The sequence below is a fragment of the Indicator indicator genome, unplaced genomic scaffold (assembly GCF_027791375.1).
Source record: "Indicator indicator isolate 239-I01 unplaced genomic scaffold, UM_Iind_1.1 iindUn_scaffold_300, whole genome shotgun sequence".
In the NCBI taxonomy this organism is placed as follows: Eukaryota; Metazoa; Chordata; class Aves; order Piciformes; family Indicatoridae; genus Indicator; species Indicator indicator.
Window position 1 is genome coordinate 8,760 of NW_026539347.1, and position 12,574 is coordinate 21,333.

General features: G+C 51.0%; 1 protein-coding gene across 1 annotated transcript; it reads left to right on the plus strand.

Annotated features, from left to right (window-relative positions):
* The first annotated feature begins 4,676 nt into the window (after window positions 1-4,676).
* On the plus strand, window positions 4,677-5,634 carry LOC128980574 (olfactory receptor 14A16-like). The gene has a single exon (XM_054399038.1). The coding sequence runs from the start codon at window positions 4,702-4,704 to the stop codon at window positions 5,632-5,634; it is 933 nt and encodes a 310-aa protein (XP_054255013.1). The 5' UTR covers window positions 4,677-4,701.
* Window positions 5,635-12,574: the final 6,940 nt, after the last annotated feature.

The window sequence follows — 12,574 nt, forward strand, 5'->3', positions numbered from 1 at the left end:
CACCTCCCTGGGCAGCCTGTTCCAGTGCCTCACAACCCTTTCCATGAAAAAAATTGTTCCTAATGTCCAGTCTAAACCTCTCCTGGCACAGCCTGAGGCCATTCCCTCTCATTCTGTCATTAGGTACTTGTGAGAAGATTCCAGTGCCTACCTCTCTACAACCTCCTTTCAGGTAGCTGTAGACAGCAATGAGGTCTCCCCTCAGCCTCCTTTTCTGGAGATGAAACAACCCCAGTTCCCTCAGCCACTCCTCACAGGCCTTGTTCTCCACCCTCAGCAGCTCAGTCTCCCTTTTCTGTCCCCACTCCAGCCCCTCCATGTCCTTCCTGTACAGTGGTGCCCAGAACTGAACACAGCCCTCAAGGTGCAGCCTGACCAAAGCTGAGTCCAGAGGGACAATCACCTTCCTGCTCCTGCTGGCCACACTATTTCTGATACAGGCCAGGATGCCATTGGCCTTTTTGGCCAGCCAGGCACAGTGCTGGCTCGTCTTCATCCTCTTGTCAATCAGTCCCCCCAGGTCCTTTTCCACCACACAGCTCTCCAGCCATTCTTCCCCAAGCTTGTAGAGTTGCATGAGGTTGTTGTGGCACAGGTGACACTTGGCCTTGTTGAAGCTCATGCAGTTGATCTCAGCCCATCAGCCCAACCTATCCAGGTCCCTCTGTAGAGCCTCCCTACCCTCAAGCAGATCAACTCTCCCACCTAATCTTGTGTCATCTGCAAACTCCCTGAGGGTGCCCTTGATCCTCTCATCCAAGTCATTGATAAAGAAATTGACCAGGACTGATCCCAGTACTGAGCCCTGGGGAACACCACTTGGGACTGGCTGCCAGCTGGATTGAACTCCATTGACCACTACCCTGGCCTGGACATCCAGCCAGTGCTTTCCCCAGCAGAGCCTGTGCCCATCTCAGCCATGAGCAGCCAGTTTGCTTGGGAGAATGCCATGAGAAAATGTGGCAAAGGCCTTGTGGACATCCAGGTAAACAACATCCACAGCCTTTCCCTCACCCACTAGGCAGCATCTTCTCATAGAAGGAAATGAGGTTGGTCAGGCAGGACCAGCCCTTCCTAAACCCTTCCTGACTGGGCCTGATCACCTTGGCTGTCCTGTATGTGGTGCCTAAAGGCACTCAAGGTGATCTTCTCCATGACCTTCCCTGGCACCCAGATCAGACTGACAGGGCTGGAATCCCCCAGATCCTCCCTTTGGCCTTTCTTATAGATGGGAGTCACATTTGTTGCCCTCCAGTCCACTGCGACCTCCCCAGACAGCCAGGGCTGCTGGTAAGTGATAGACAAAGGCTTGGTAAGTGCATCTGCCAGCTCCTTCAGTACCTTTGGGGGCAAACTGGGCACAGCCTTGTGTGTGTTTAAGTGGTGCAGCAGGTCACTGACCATCTCCTCTGGCTTTGAGAAGGTCTCTCCTCCCCTGTCTTCCAGCTCAGGGGGATGGGTGACTAGGGAACAATGAGTTCTACTGCTAGAGACTGAGGCAGAGGTGGCATTAAGTACCTCAGACTTTTCCTCATCCTTTGTCACTCTCTTACCCTCTGCGTCCAGTAAAGGATGAAGATTCTCCCTGGTCCTTTTTTTTGGGTTGATGTATTTATGGAAACATTTTTGTATTGCCTTCAGCAGCAAGAGTTAGGTGGAGTTCTCACTGGGCTCTGGACCTCCTAATTTTCTCCCCACATAACCTCACCACATATTTGCAGTGCTCATGAGAGGCCTGCCCCCTCTTCCAAAGGCCAAAATCTCTGCTTTCCTTCCTGAATTCCAGCCAAAGCTCTCTATTCAGCCAGGACAGTCTTCTTCCCTTCTGACTTGTGTTTTAGCACGTGGGCACAGCCTTCTCCTGGGCTTTCAGATGTCCTGCCTGAAGCATGTCCAGGATTTCTGGACTCCATTACCCTTGAGAACTGCCTCTCAAGGAAGGGATGGTTTGGAGCACTAGTTTAGGCTGCACAGTTTTCCAGGAATGGGACATCCTCTTCTCTGAGCAAAACTTCTCTTTCTTAGCCTATGACCACTATATTTTCATCTGCAAATACCTTGGAGAGTGCTCAGACAACTCCCAGGCTTGGGTTTAGAGGCCTCAAGGACATGAGCAGTAGAGGCTGAAGCCTGTGGGTTCAGTGGTTGGAGACTGAAGACAGTAGAGGAGTAGCCTGAGAGTGCTTGAGGAGTGCTTTTGAGGCATGGTGAAGCTTTTCTGCAGAATGACAGAAGTGCAAGAGAAAGAAATAAAGGCACAAAGTGTAGCTGTTGAGGTCCAGACTGGACAGGAGAAAGAAAGGTCACTGCCAGGGCAGTGCTGTGGAGCAAGACATTACCCAGCAGGAGCCTGGAGCAGCTCAAGGCTTTGTGTCTCAAGGAACTGCCAGGGAGCATGGACAGATGGCAGTGCCCCAGGAAGCATCCTGAGGGGTGTGTGAGAGGCAGGATCTCCATTGCCAGGGGCCAGGGGCCAGGGCTTGAACCTTTGTATTAATGAAACACCTCCAGGTTTGCTCAGCAGCAGAGACAGCTTCCTCTGCTTGTCCTGACCTCTTATCATTGCCTCCAGTTCTCTACTCCAACCACAACCTGGAGACACTTTCCCAATAGTGTCCTTCACTGGGACCCATCAGCACTACAAGAAACTTCAGACTTTGAATCTGACTTTGACTTCTGGAGAGGTTTCATCATCTTCCTCTCAGGCTCTGATGTTTACATGGCACCAAAGCCACCTGAGGGATCACTAAATGCCTTGGGTTGGTCCTCTGCTGCTCAGCTGGGCTGAGCTCCATGGCTGGAGGCAGCTGATGGCAAACAAGCAGCAGAGAAAAGAGAGAGCTCTGGCCAGGAGCAGCTTCTCTGCACTGCACAGCAGGACTGAGGACACGGCCAGGGAATCTCAGGAAGATGAGGAAGGCAGAGAGAGCTTGAAGGTTGCCAGGAGGGTGACTGAGAGCTCACAGGAGAAGTCACTGCAGTCACTGACACGGTGAGTCTGTGGGTACAGGGCAGTGCAGATGCAGGTCCTGCAGGCATCTCCTAAAGCTGGCACAGCCACAGCTGATTGGGGCTGTAAGGAGGACTCCCTGTACAGAGGCTCTTTTCAGGCCATTGTGAAGAGCTGTGGAGCCCTGGGGTGCAGGCAGGGCTGGGCAGGGCTGTCCTTCAGAGCAGGGTCCCTGCAGCCCAGGGGCTGTGTGCTGGGGCAGGGACTCTGCTGCCTGCCAGCCTCAGCTCTCAGCCTGCCCAGGGAGCTCCCCAGGGCACTTTGGGGAGAAGCTGTGGGGGAAAGGAATGACTCATTCAGGGCAGTGTCCTGCTGCTTTAAAGGAGATGCTGTGTGGGTGAAAGCTGCTCACAACTCCAGCCCTCCCCCAGAACATTCTCAGGGGCAGCAGCTCAAGAGGAAAGGCAGGGCAGGGCTGCCTCTAAAATGCTGACATCTCCATTTCTCACCTTTCTCCTAAAGGAGGAGGGAAAGGAGCTGTCAGGTTTGGATAAGGCACTGAACTGTTACCCTGAGGGTTAAGCAGGAACCTCCTAAAGTGCCTTCACTCCTCCTCTACCCGCAGACAGCCCCAGCATCACCTCTGCTGGCAGCATCAGACTTGATCTGATCAACTCCTGGGAATCCACAAACAGGGAGATGGCCCTGGGCAGTGCCTGCTTCTGGGAATGTTCTGCAGCCCCGAGCTGAGCACACAGCAGGTGGGATGGGCTCGGGGAGCAGGGACAGGGAGGAGAGCTGGACACAGAGAAGCAGCTCTGGACATGGACAGCTCTATGCAGCAGAGACATGGACAGGGCTGGGGGCAAGCTCCAGGAAGCCCTGGAGAAGGTTGCATTCAGGTAGCTCTCCCTTGGTCTTTCTCAGCTCTCTCTTGCTCTTTCTCTGCAGATGTCTCTGGGTGCTGTCTGCTGGCAAGGACTCTTCAGAACTTCTCATCTCCAGGAGCCCTGACTGTGCTCTGCCCATGCTGCTGGGCTTGCAGCTGCCCCCAGGAAGGCCCAAATCTCCCACAGGGGCCTGGCCAGTGCTGACCATTTCCCTGTGGCTTCAGCCCTCTGCTCCCAGAGTCCTTTGATTCTCTCCATGGGGGGCTGTGTCCTGATGTGTCTGTCACAGTTGCACCTCTGGGCTGGCACAGAGAAGAGTTCACAAAGCTGCCCTTTGAACCAGTGCTGCCCTGCTCTCCTCAGGGCACAGAGGGCTGGGGGCTTGCAGAGGGCAAGGTGGCTGTGAGGCCATCCTCAAGACAGCAGAGGAGAGAGTTCAGGGCAGATGGGAAGAGGCTGATGGACACTGCAGCTCCCCTGGCTCTGCACTCAGCTACAGAGGGCTGAGCCCCATGGCCTGTCCCACCTGGGAACGCTTCACATGTTCAGGCAGAGCAACTGGGATTTGTGTCCCTAAAATGAGCCCTGCCCAGATGTGATGGTGGGCAAGAAACCTCCCAGATGCAGTCACTGTCAGGCCATGCTCAGCCTCTCCTCTGCAGCCCACAGTGTTGCCAGCCCTGAGGACAGAGCTTTGCCATTAGCAGTGGATGACATCTGAGCATCTCCACGTGCCCACTGTGGCAGAGCCAAGGTGAGACAGGAAATGCCTTTCAGTTGGGGAATTTCTATGGGCAGTGGAGTGGCTTTGCCTCCTGTCCTCTCCTCTTCTGAACAGGTCTCCATGGGCAGAGGCAGCAGATGGCCAACAGCAGCTCCATCCCCCACTTCCTCCTGCTGCCATTGCCAGGCACAAGGCAGCTGCAGCTCTTGCACTTCTGCCTCTTCCTGGCCATCTACCTGGCTGCCCTGCTGGGCAATGGCCTCATCATCAGCACCATAGCCTCTGACCACCACCTCCACACCCCCATGTACTTCTTCCTCCTCAACCTCGCCCTCCTTGACCTGGGTGCCATCTCCACCACTGTCCCCAAATCCTTGGCCAATTCCCTGAGGAACACCAGGGACATCTCCTATGCAGGATGTGCTGCTCAGGTTTTTCTGCTTTTATTCTGGCTTGCTGCAGAGTTTTCTCTCCTCACCACCATGTCCTACGATCGCTACGTTGCCATCTGCAGACCCCTGCACTATGAGACCCTCCTGGGCAGCAGAGTTTGTGTCCACCTGGCAGCAGCTGCCTGGGCCTGTGGCCTTCTCACTGCTCTGCTGCACACAGCCAATACATTTTCCCTGCCCCTCTGCCAGGGCAATGCTGTGGAACAGTTCTTCTGTGAAATCCCCCAGATCCTCAAGCTCTCCTGCTCCACATCCTACCTCAGGGAATTTGGGCTTCTGCTTGTCACTGACTTTGCAGCATTTGTGTGTTTTATTCTCATCATGCTGTCTTATGTGCAGATCTTCAGGGCAGTGCTGAGGATCCCCTCTCAGCAGGGACGCCACAAAGCCTTTGCCACCTGCCTGCCTCACCTGGTTGTGGTCTCCCTGTTTCTCACCACTGGCTTCTTTGCCTACCTCAAGCCCCCTTCCATCTCCTCTCCATCCCTGGATCTGGTGGTGTCAGTTCTGTACTCAGTGGTGCCTCCAGCAGTGAACCCTCTCATCTACAGCCTGAGGAACCAGGAGCTGAAAGCTGCCCTGAGCAAACTAATCCCTGGCTGGTTTCAGAAGCAATAAACTGTTTGTCTTCTCCTGCAGAGCAGTTCTGATGTCACTCAGTGCAGGCCCAATGTGAGTTTCTCTATTTTTTTCCTGTTTATGTTGGAATTTTGCTCTTTGTGATATTATCTACCCCTTTCTATTTCACTCTCTCTTTTCTTTCCTGGCCAAGAGTTTATGTTAGAGGAGCTGTGCTCCTTGTTTGCTTGAACACAATAAAGGACCTTTCAGTAACTATTTTTTTTCTCTGAGATCCTTCCTCCAAGCTTTCTCTGGAGCTTCCAGGACAATTCCTTTGTACAAAGTCAGCAGAGAAAAGAGTCCCAGCACAGCAGCACTGCCAAAAAGGTCCAGCAATCCCTGGACCTCCTGTCCCTCTCTCAATAGAGTCTGGTCCCTTCCAGTACCAATTGGATCTCCTGAACCCCTCCTAGCACAAACTGTTCCTCACCCCAGTACAAACTGATCCTCTCACTCTCTCCTTACCCATTCCATCTGTCCCATTACATATTTCATACCCTGACCCCTCCCACCACAGAATGGCCTCATCCCAGTATAAACTGCAGCCCTGATCCCATCCCACTCTAGGCCCTATCTCAGTCCAGAGTCCTTTCAAGCCCTCCACATACAGACCTGGCCTTGTCCCAGTATAAACTGATGCTCCTGATCCCATCCCAGCACAGTCTGAGACCCATTCCAGAACAAGCTGGAAGCCTTGGATAGGTCTCAGTATCAAATGAGCCTCTCCAAGTGCAAAGCCAATAGCATGAGCACCCTGGCAGTACAGACAGGCTAAAAACTACCCCCCCTGAACAGCTCCCAGTACAGCTGTGGCCTCCTCCCACAGCCAACTGCATCATCTTGCCTACCTGAGGCCCCCTTCCCTCTCCTCCCCATCCCTGGATCTGGTGGTGTCAGTTCTGTACTCAGTGGTGCCTCCAGCAGTGAACCCTCTCATCTACAGCCTGAGGAACCAGGAGCTGAAGGCTGCCCTGAGCAAACTGCTGCCTGGCTGCTTGCAGAAGCAATAAACTGTTTGTCTTCTCCTGCAGAGCAGTTCTGATGTCACTCAGTGCAGGCCCAGCCTGGCTGCTCCAATTCTGCCTGCTGCTGCTGATTTTTCCCTTGTGACAATGTTGTTCCCACACAAATGTCTTTCTTCAGACCATTTCTGGTTCCCTGTTGTCGTGTCTGGGGTGACCCAGAGATGCAGACATGAGGAGATGTGCACACACACAATAAAGTGCCCTGCAGGGAGTTGTTTCTCTGAGCTCCTTCCTGAAATCCTTCTCTGGAGCTGCAGGGCAGTGCCTGTGTGCAGAGGTGGAGGGACAGAGTCCCAGCACAGCAGCAGTGCCAGGCAGCCCCAGAGCTTGGGCTGTCCTGAGCTGCTCTTTCTTCCCTTCCACACTCTCCTGCTGAGCCTCTGTGCTGGGGCAAGGCCTGAGTGCTCTCTCAGTGTCCTAGAGCAAAGGTGAAGCCTTGGCCACCTCCCAGTTCCAGCTGCCGCCCTCCCAGTGCACACCAGATGACAGGGCTGCTTCCCAGTAGAGACTGTGCCTGCCTCCAGTAAAAGCTGCACCACCTGAACCTCTCCCATCACTAGACTGGGGCCCTCCAGGTCAAACAAACTGCATCTCCTGGTAACAGTGTGAGAGCTGAACTCCCCGTCCCACACTGACAATGACCAGGCTAGCCAGGTGCCACCAGTATCCCTTTGCTTCCCCCCAGACCCCCCTGGCAGAAAGCAGAGTTAGCTAAAGCAGAAAGTTGTTAACTTAGCTGCCAAGGTCAGTGTGTTATCTTCAGCCAGAAGAGAAGAAGAAACAGCAGCCAAACACCTCAGCAAGCTGCCCTGACTGCAGACTGCAGTGCCGAGTGCCCCACTTTGTTTTGGGTAATAGTTCTTAAACATTTCTATCTACCCAATGGGAGTGTTTAGAACAATCGTTATTTTGCTTTCTTACACCCAATAGTGACTTAGTTACATTCTTTCACTTTCTCTGCTTGAACATTGCAAAGAAAAATTAAAAAGACAGTTTCAAACCATCACAGTCCACCCCTTCTAAACAATTCCATTGGCTGCTACTATCATTTATCTAATCTAAAATAATATTTACAGCAATGAGTGAATAAAGATCACAGTCCATTCTGGCTATCTCAGATGTAGATGATTCAAAAGGGTCAAATCACAGGAAAAAAACCAACAAAAGGCTTGTTTCCTCACAGATGGAGCAAAGAAAGGAACAGGGACTCTCAGCTGACTCAGGGCTCTCAGGGTTCTTAGGGTTCATATACCACAGATCTCATGGATTCTCCTCTTGGGTGCGATGTCGTATCTGCACAACACTCTGAATTTAACCTCTCTCAGCCAAAGTTAGATTTCTTTGTGGAATACACTGAATTTCACCATTCTCTTGCATCACCCAATAGGTGTGACCAGGACCTTCAGCAGAAACCACCCCTCGGACAGCTTTGGCCTCTCCTGAAGGAGAAAATACCCAAACAGTTTTGCCTAACAGATTCTTTTCTCTGATAACAGGAACTCTATCACCCTCTTCCTTTTGCAACAAATCTGATTGGGCAGGTCCAGCTGGATTCACTGAACCTCTACTATTCACCAACCAGGTTGCTTCTGCTAAATGCTTCTCCAGTTTTTCAAAGACCCACCCCCCATGGCTTTGAGAGTGGTTTTCAGCAAACCGTTGTAGCGTTCGATCTTGCCTGCAGCTGGTGCATAGTAGGGAATGTGGAATATCCACTCCATGCCCTGCTCTTTGGCCCAGTTCTTTACAAGATTGTTCTTGAAATGAGTCTTGTCATCTGACTCAATCCTCTCTGGAGTTCCATGTCTCCACAGGATTTGTCTCTCCAGACCAAGAATGGTGTTACGTGCAGTTGCATGAGGAACTGGATAAGTTTCCAGCCATCCAGTGCTCGCCTCTACCATAGTCAGCACATACTGCTTACCAGATGGAGAACGAGGTAGAGTGATGGAGTCAATCTGCCAGGCTTCACCATACTTGTACTTGGACCATCGGTCACCGTACCACAAGGGCTTGATCCGCTTTGCCTGCTTAATAGCAGCACAAATGTCACAGTCATGGATGACTTGTGTGATAGCATCCATGGAAATGTCAATGGATCTGTCACGAGCCCATCGGTAGGTTGCATCTCTGCCTTGATGTCCTGACGAGTCATGGGCCCACCGAGCTAAGAACAGCTCACCTCGGTGTTTCCAGTCAAGATCAGGATCAGGATCAGAGTTTGTGTCCACCTGGGAAACTCTTGCAGCTAGATCTGCCTGATGGTTGTGTTGTTGTTCCTCAGGAGCTTTGCTCTTAGGAATGTGAGCATCGATGTGTCTCACTTTCACTGGGATTCTCTCCATGCAAGCAGCAATGTCTTGCCACAGATCTGCAGCCCAGAGAGTCTTTCCTTTCTCTGCCAGCCATTCTTCTTCCAGTCTTTCAGCCAACCCCACAAGGCATTGGCTACCATCCACGAGTCGGTGTAGAGATAAAGCTTTGGCCATCTCTCACGTTCAGCTACGTTAAGAGCTAGCTGGACAGCTTTTACCTCTGCACATTGACTGGATTCTCCTTCTCCATCTCTCGCTTCTGCAACTCTGAGTGTTGGACTCCACACTGCAGACTTCCACCTCCACTTGTTTCCAACCAGACGACAGGAACCATCTGTGAACAAAGCATATCTCTTGTCATCATCAGACAGATCACTGTAAGGAGGAGCTTCCTCAGCACGAGTTACTCTCTCCTCTGGAGGTTTTGCACAGCTTGTGCCTTCTGGCCAGTTTGTGATCACCTCCACCAAACCAGGCCTTTCGAGATTTCCCATTCGAGCTCTCTGTGTTATCAGAGCCATCCACTTAGACCAGGTAGCATCTGTTGCATGATGTGGTGAAGAACCTTTGCCTTTGAACATCCAATTCAGAACTGGCAATCTAGGAGCTAGAAGAAGTTGTGACTCAGTTCCAATCACTTCAGAAGCAGCTTTCACTCCTTCATAAGCAGCTAAAATCTCTTTCTCTGTTGGAGTGTAGTTTGCCTCTGAGCCTCTGTAGCCACGACCCCAGAAACCAAGAGGACGTCCTCGTGTCTCCCCTGGAGCTCTTTGCCATAAGCACCAGGTTGGACCATTGTCACTGGTGGCTGTGTACAGAATGTTCTTAATGTCTGGACCAGTTCGGACAGGTCCCAGACCCATCGCTTGGACTACCTCTCGCTTGATCTGGTCAAAGGCTGCTTGTTGCTCAGGACCCCATTGGAAACTGTTTCTCTTTCGAGTCACATCATAGAGAGGTTTCACAATCTGACTGTATCCAGGAATGTGCAGTCTCCAAAATCCCACTATGCCTAAGAAACGCAGAGTTTCTTTCTTGTTGATGGGATTTGCCATGGTGGAGACTCTGTTTATCACATCCATTGGGATGTGACGGCGACCATCTTGCCACCGCACTCCCAGAAACTGGATTTCTCTGGCAGGTCCTTTCACCTTGTCTGGCTTGATAGCCAAACCAGCTTGCAAGAGAATGTCAAAGATTTTGTTACCTTTCTCGAAGACTTCTTCAGCAGTCTCACCCCAGACGATGATGTCATCGATGAACTGAATGTGTTCTGGAGCTCCACCTTTCTCCAAAGCATCATGGATCACTGCATGGCAGATGGTTGAACTGTGAATCCACCCCTGGGGCAAACGATTGAATGTGTACTGAATGCCTCTCCAGGTGAAAGCAAACTGAGGCCTGCATTCCTCTGCTATGGGAATAGAGAAGAAAGCATTAGCAATGTCTATGGTAGCATACCATTTGGCCTGCTTGGATTCCAGCTCATATTGGAGTTCCATCATGTCTGGTACAGCTGCACTCATGGGTGGAGTTACTTCATTCAAGGCACGGAAATCACCTGTCAGATGCCACTCTCCATTCTGCTTTCTCACAGGCCAGATTGGACTGTTGAAAGGTGAATGAGTTTTGCTGATGACCTTCTGACTCTCCAACTGACGAATCAAGTTTTGAATGGGCACCAAAGAGTCACGGTTGGTTCTGTATTGTCTGTGATGCACACTTTGAGAAGCAACCGGCAGCTTCACATCCTCTATCTCATGTTGTCCCACAACTGCAGATTAATCTGAAAGCTCAGGTCTAATAGACAACTTCAATTTTCCTCCATCAATTTCTACAGCTGCTATTCCAAAAGCCCATTTGTAACCCTTAGGGTCTTTAAAACGCCCTTCTCTCAGAAAGTCAATTCCCAAAATACAAGGTGCATTAGGACCTGTTACAATAGTATGTTTCTTCCACTGCTTCCCAGTTAAACTTATGTCAACCTCTATCTTAAACAACTCTTGAGATCCACCAGTGACTCCCTGAATAGTTATAGATTCTCCCCCTTGATAATTTGATGGTATTATGGTGCACTGAGCTCCTGTGTCAACCAAGGCCCTGTACTTCTGAAATTTTGAAGTGCCAGGCCACTGGATGTACACATCCCAATAGATTCTGTTATCTCCATTATCCCTTACCTCCCCCTGGCGGAAGGCAGGGCACCCCTAATGGTGGGGATTACCTCCACATGTACAGCTGGCACAACGTCCAGCACCAGAATTAGGATCACTGTTGGAGCTATCAGAGTTGTTCTGGGAAACTGAGGAAGTGACAGCTACCCTCCTGGTATTGCTACCTCGGGATCTGCCCCTCTGCAGCTCCCGTAACCTCTTGAAAAGATCAGAAGTTGGTTGACCATCCCATCTGTTCATGTTCTCACCAAACTGATCACGCAGAGTTATCCAGATACTGCCACGTGATTGCCTCTGCTGTCTGTTTTGGTTTGACCTATTCTGGAATGGCCTCCTTGGAGCACGTCTGTTCCTAACAGCTGAAACTTGTATCCATCTGGAGGAAGAGGAATCAGAATCATCCCCCTTCATCAAGTTGGATATGGAGGTTTTAAGTTCCTCCTTCAGCTCTTTCATGCAATTCTCCATCTTTCCAGACAGAGTTTCAATGGCTGAAACCAAAGAAGTACGTGCAAGACTATCCTCCAACTGCCTCATTTGGTCAGTGAAATGGCCAACAGTAGGAGGTGCTCCACCATAATTTCTTGCCACAATCCTGCTTGCCAGAATAGTAGCATAATTAGGAGGAGCAAGCTTAATGAGCTTTTTGGCAAGGCCTGTTCCAACAGGAATTTCATCAGGATTCAGAGTCTTATGATCTCCATACATTACTTCTCTCACAGCAAACTCTCTCAGACGCTTGATTCCCTCAGCTATTGTGGTCCAAGGCTTAGGGTTCCATGGTAAATCATCTCTGCTGGGGTACCTCAGCAGGACTGCCAGTAGGAGGCATGCCCACAGAGAAACTTTACCAATGCACTTGCCTAGGTGCCTGTCTATGCCTGTATCCTTTGAGAGCATCCCCAACTGAGAGGCCGACTTGTCACCTACCACCAATGCTGGGGCTCCCATATCAAAACACCTGGCTAGCCAAGACAGGACTGGCTCATTATCTCCTCTGATGTAATCCTTCCTCACATGTCTAATTTCCTGTCTGGGTGCATTAGCTGACTGTATGTCATCCTCATCTCATCATCATCATCATCATCCTGAGGTCGCTGTCCCCATAATCCTGTTGTAATCCTCCGTTGAATTTCCTTGAGTTCAGAGGCTCTGCCAGCAGTTGCTAATCTACCAGGGTCTACATCCTGACCTACATCTCCATCATCCATGTGGGGTCTCAAGAGGTCTACCAGAGTTTTAAGGCTAACCCTCTCTTCCTCATCAGAAGGATCTTTCTTAAGAGAGGGACCCTGAGTAGAAGGACCCTCATCTCCATCTGCACCATCTCCTGCAGCATCTGCATCTCCTCCTGCAGCTCCTTTACGCTTTCTGGTTACAGTGGCCACCAAATTTACTGGCTTGGTTTTCACATTCACAGCAG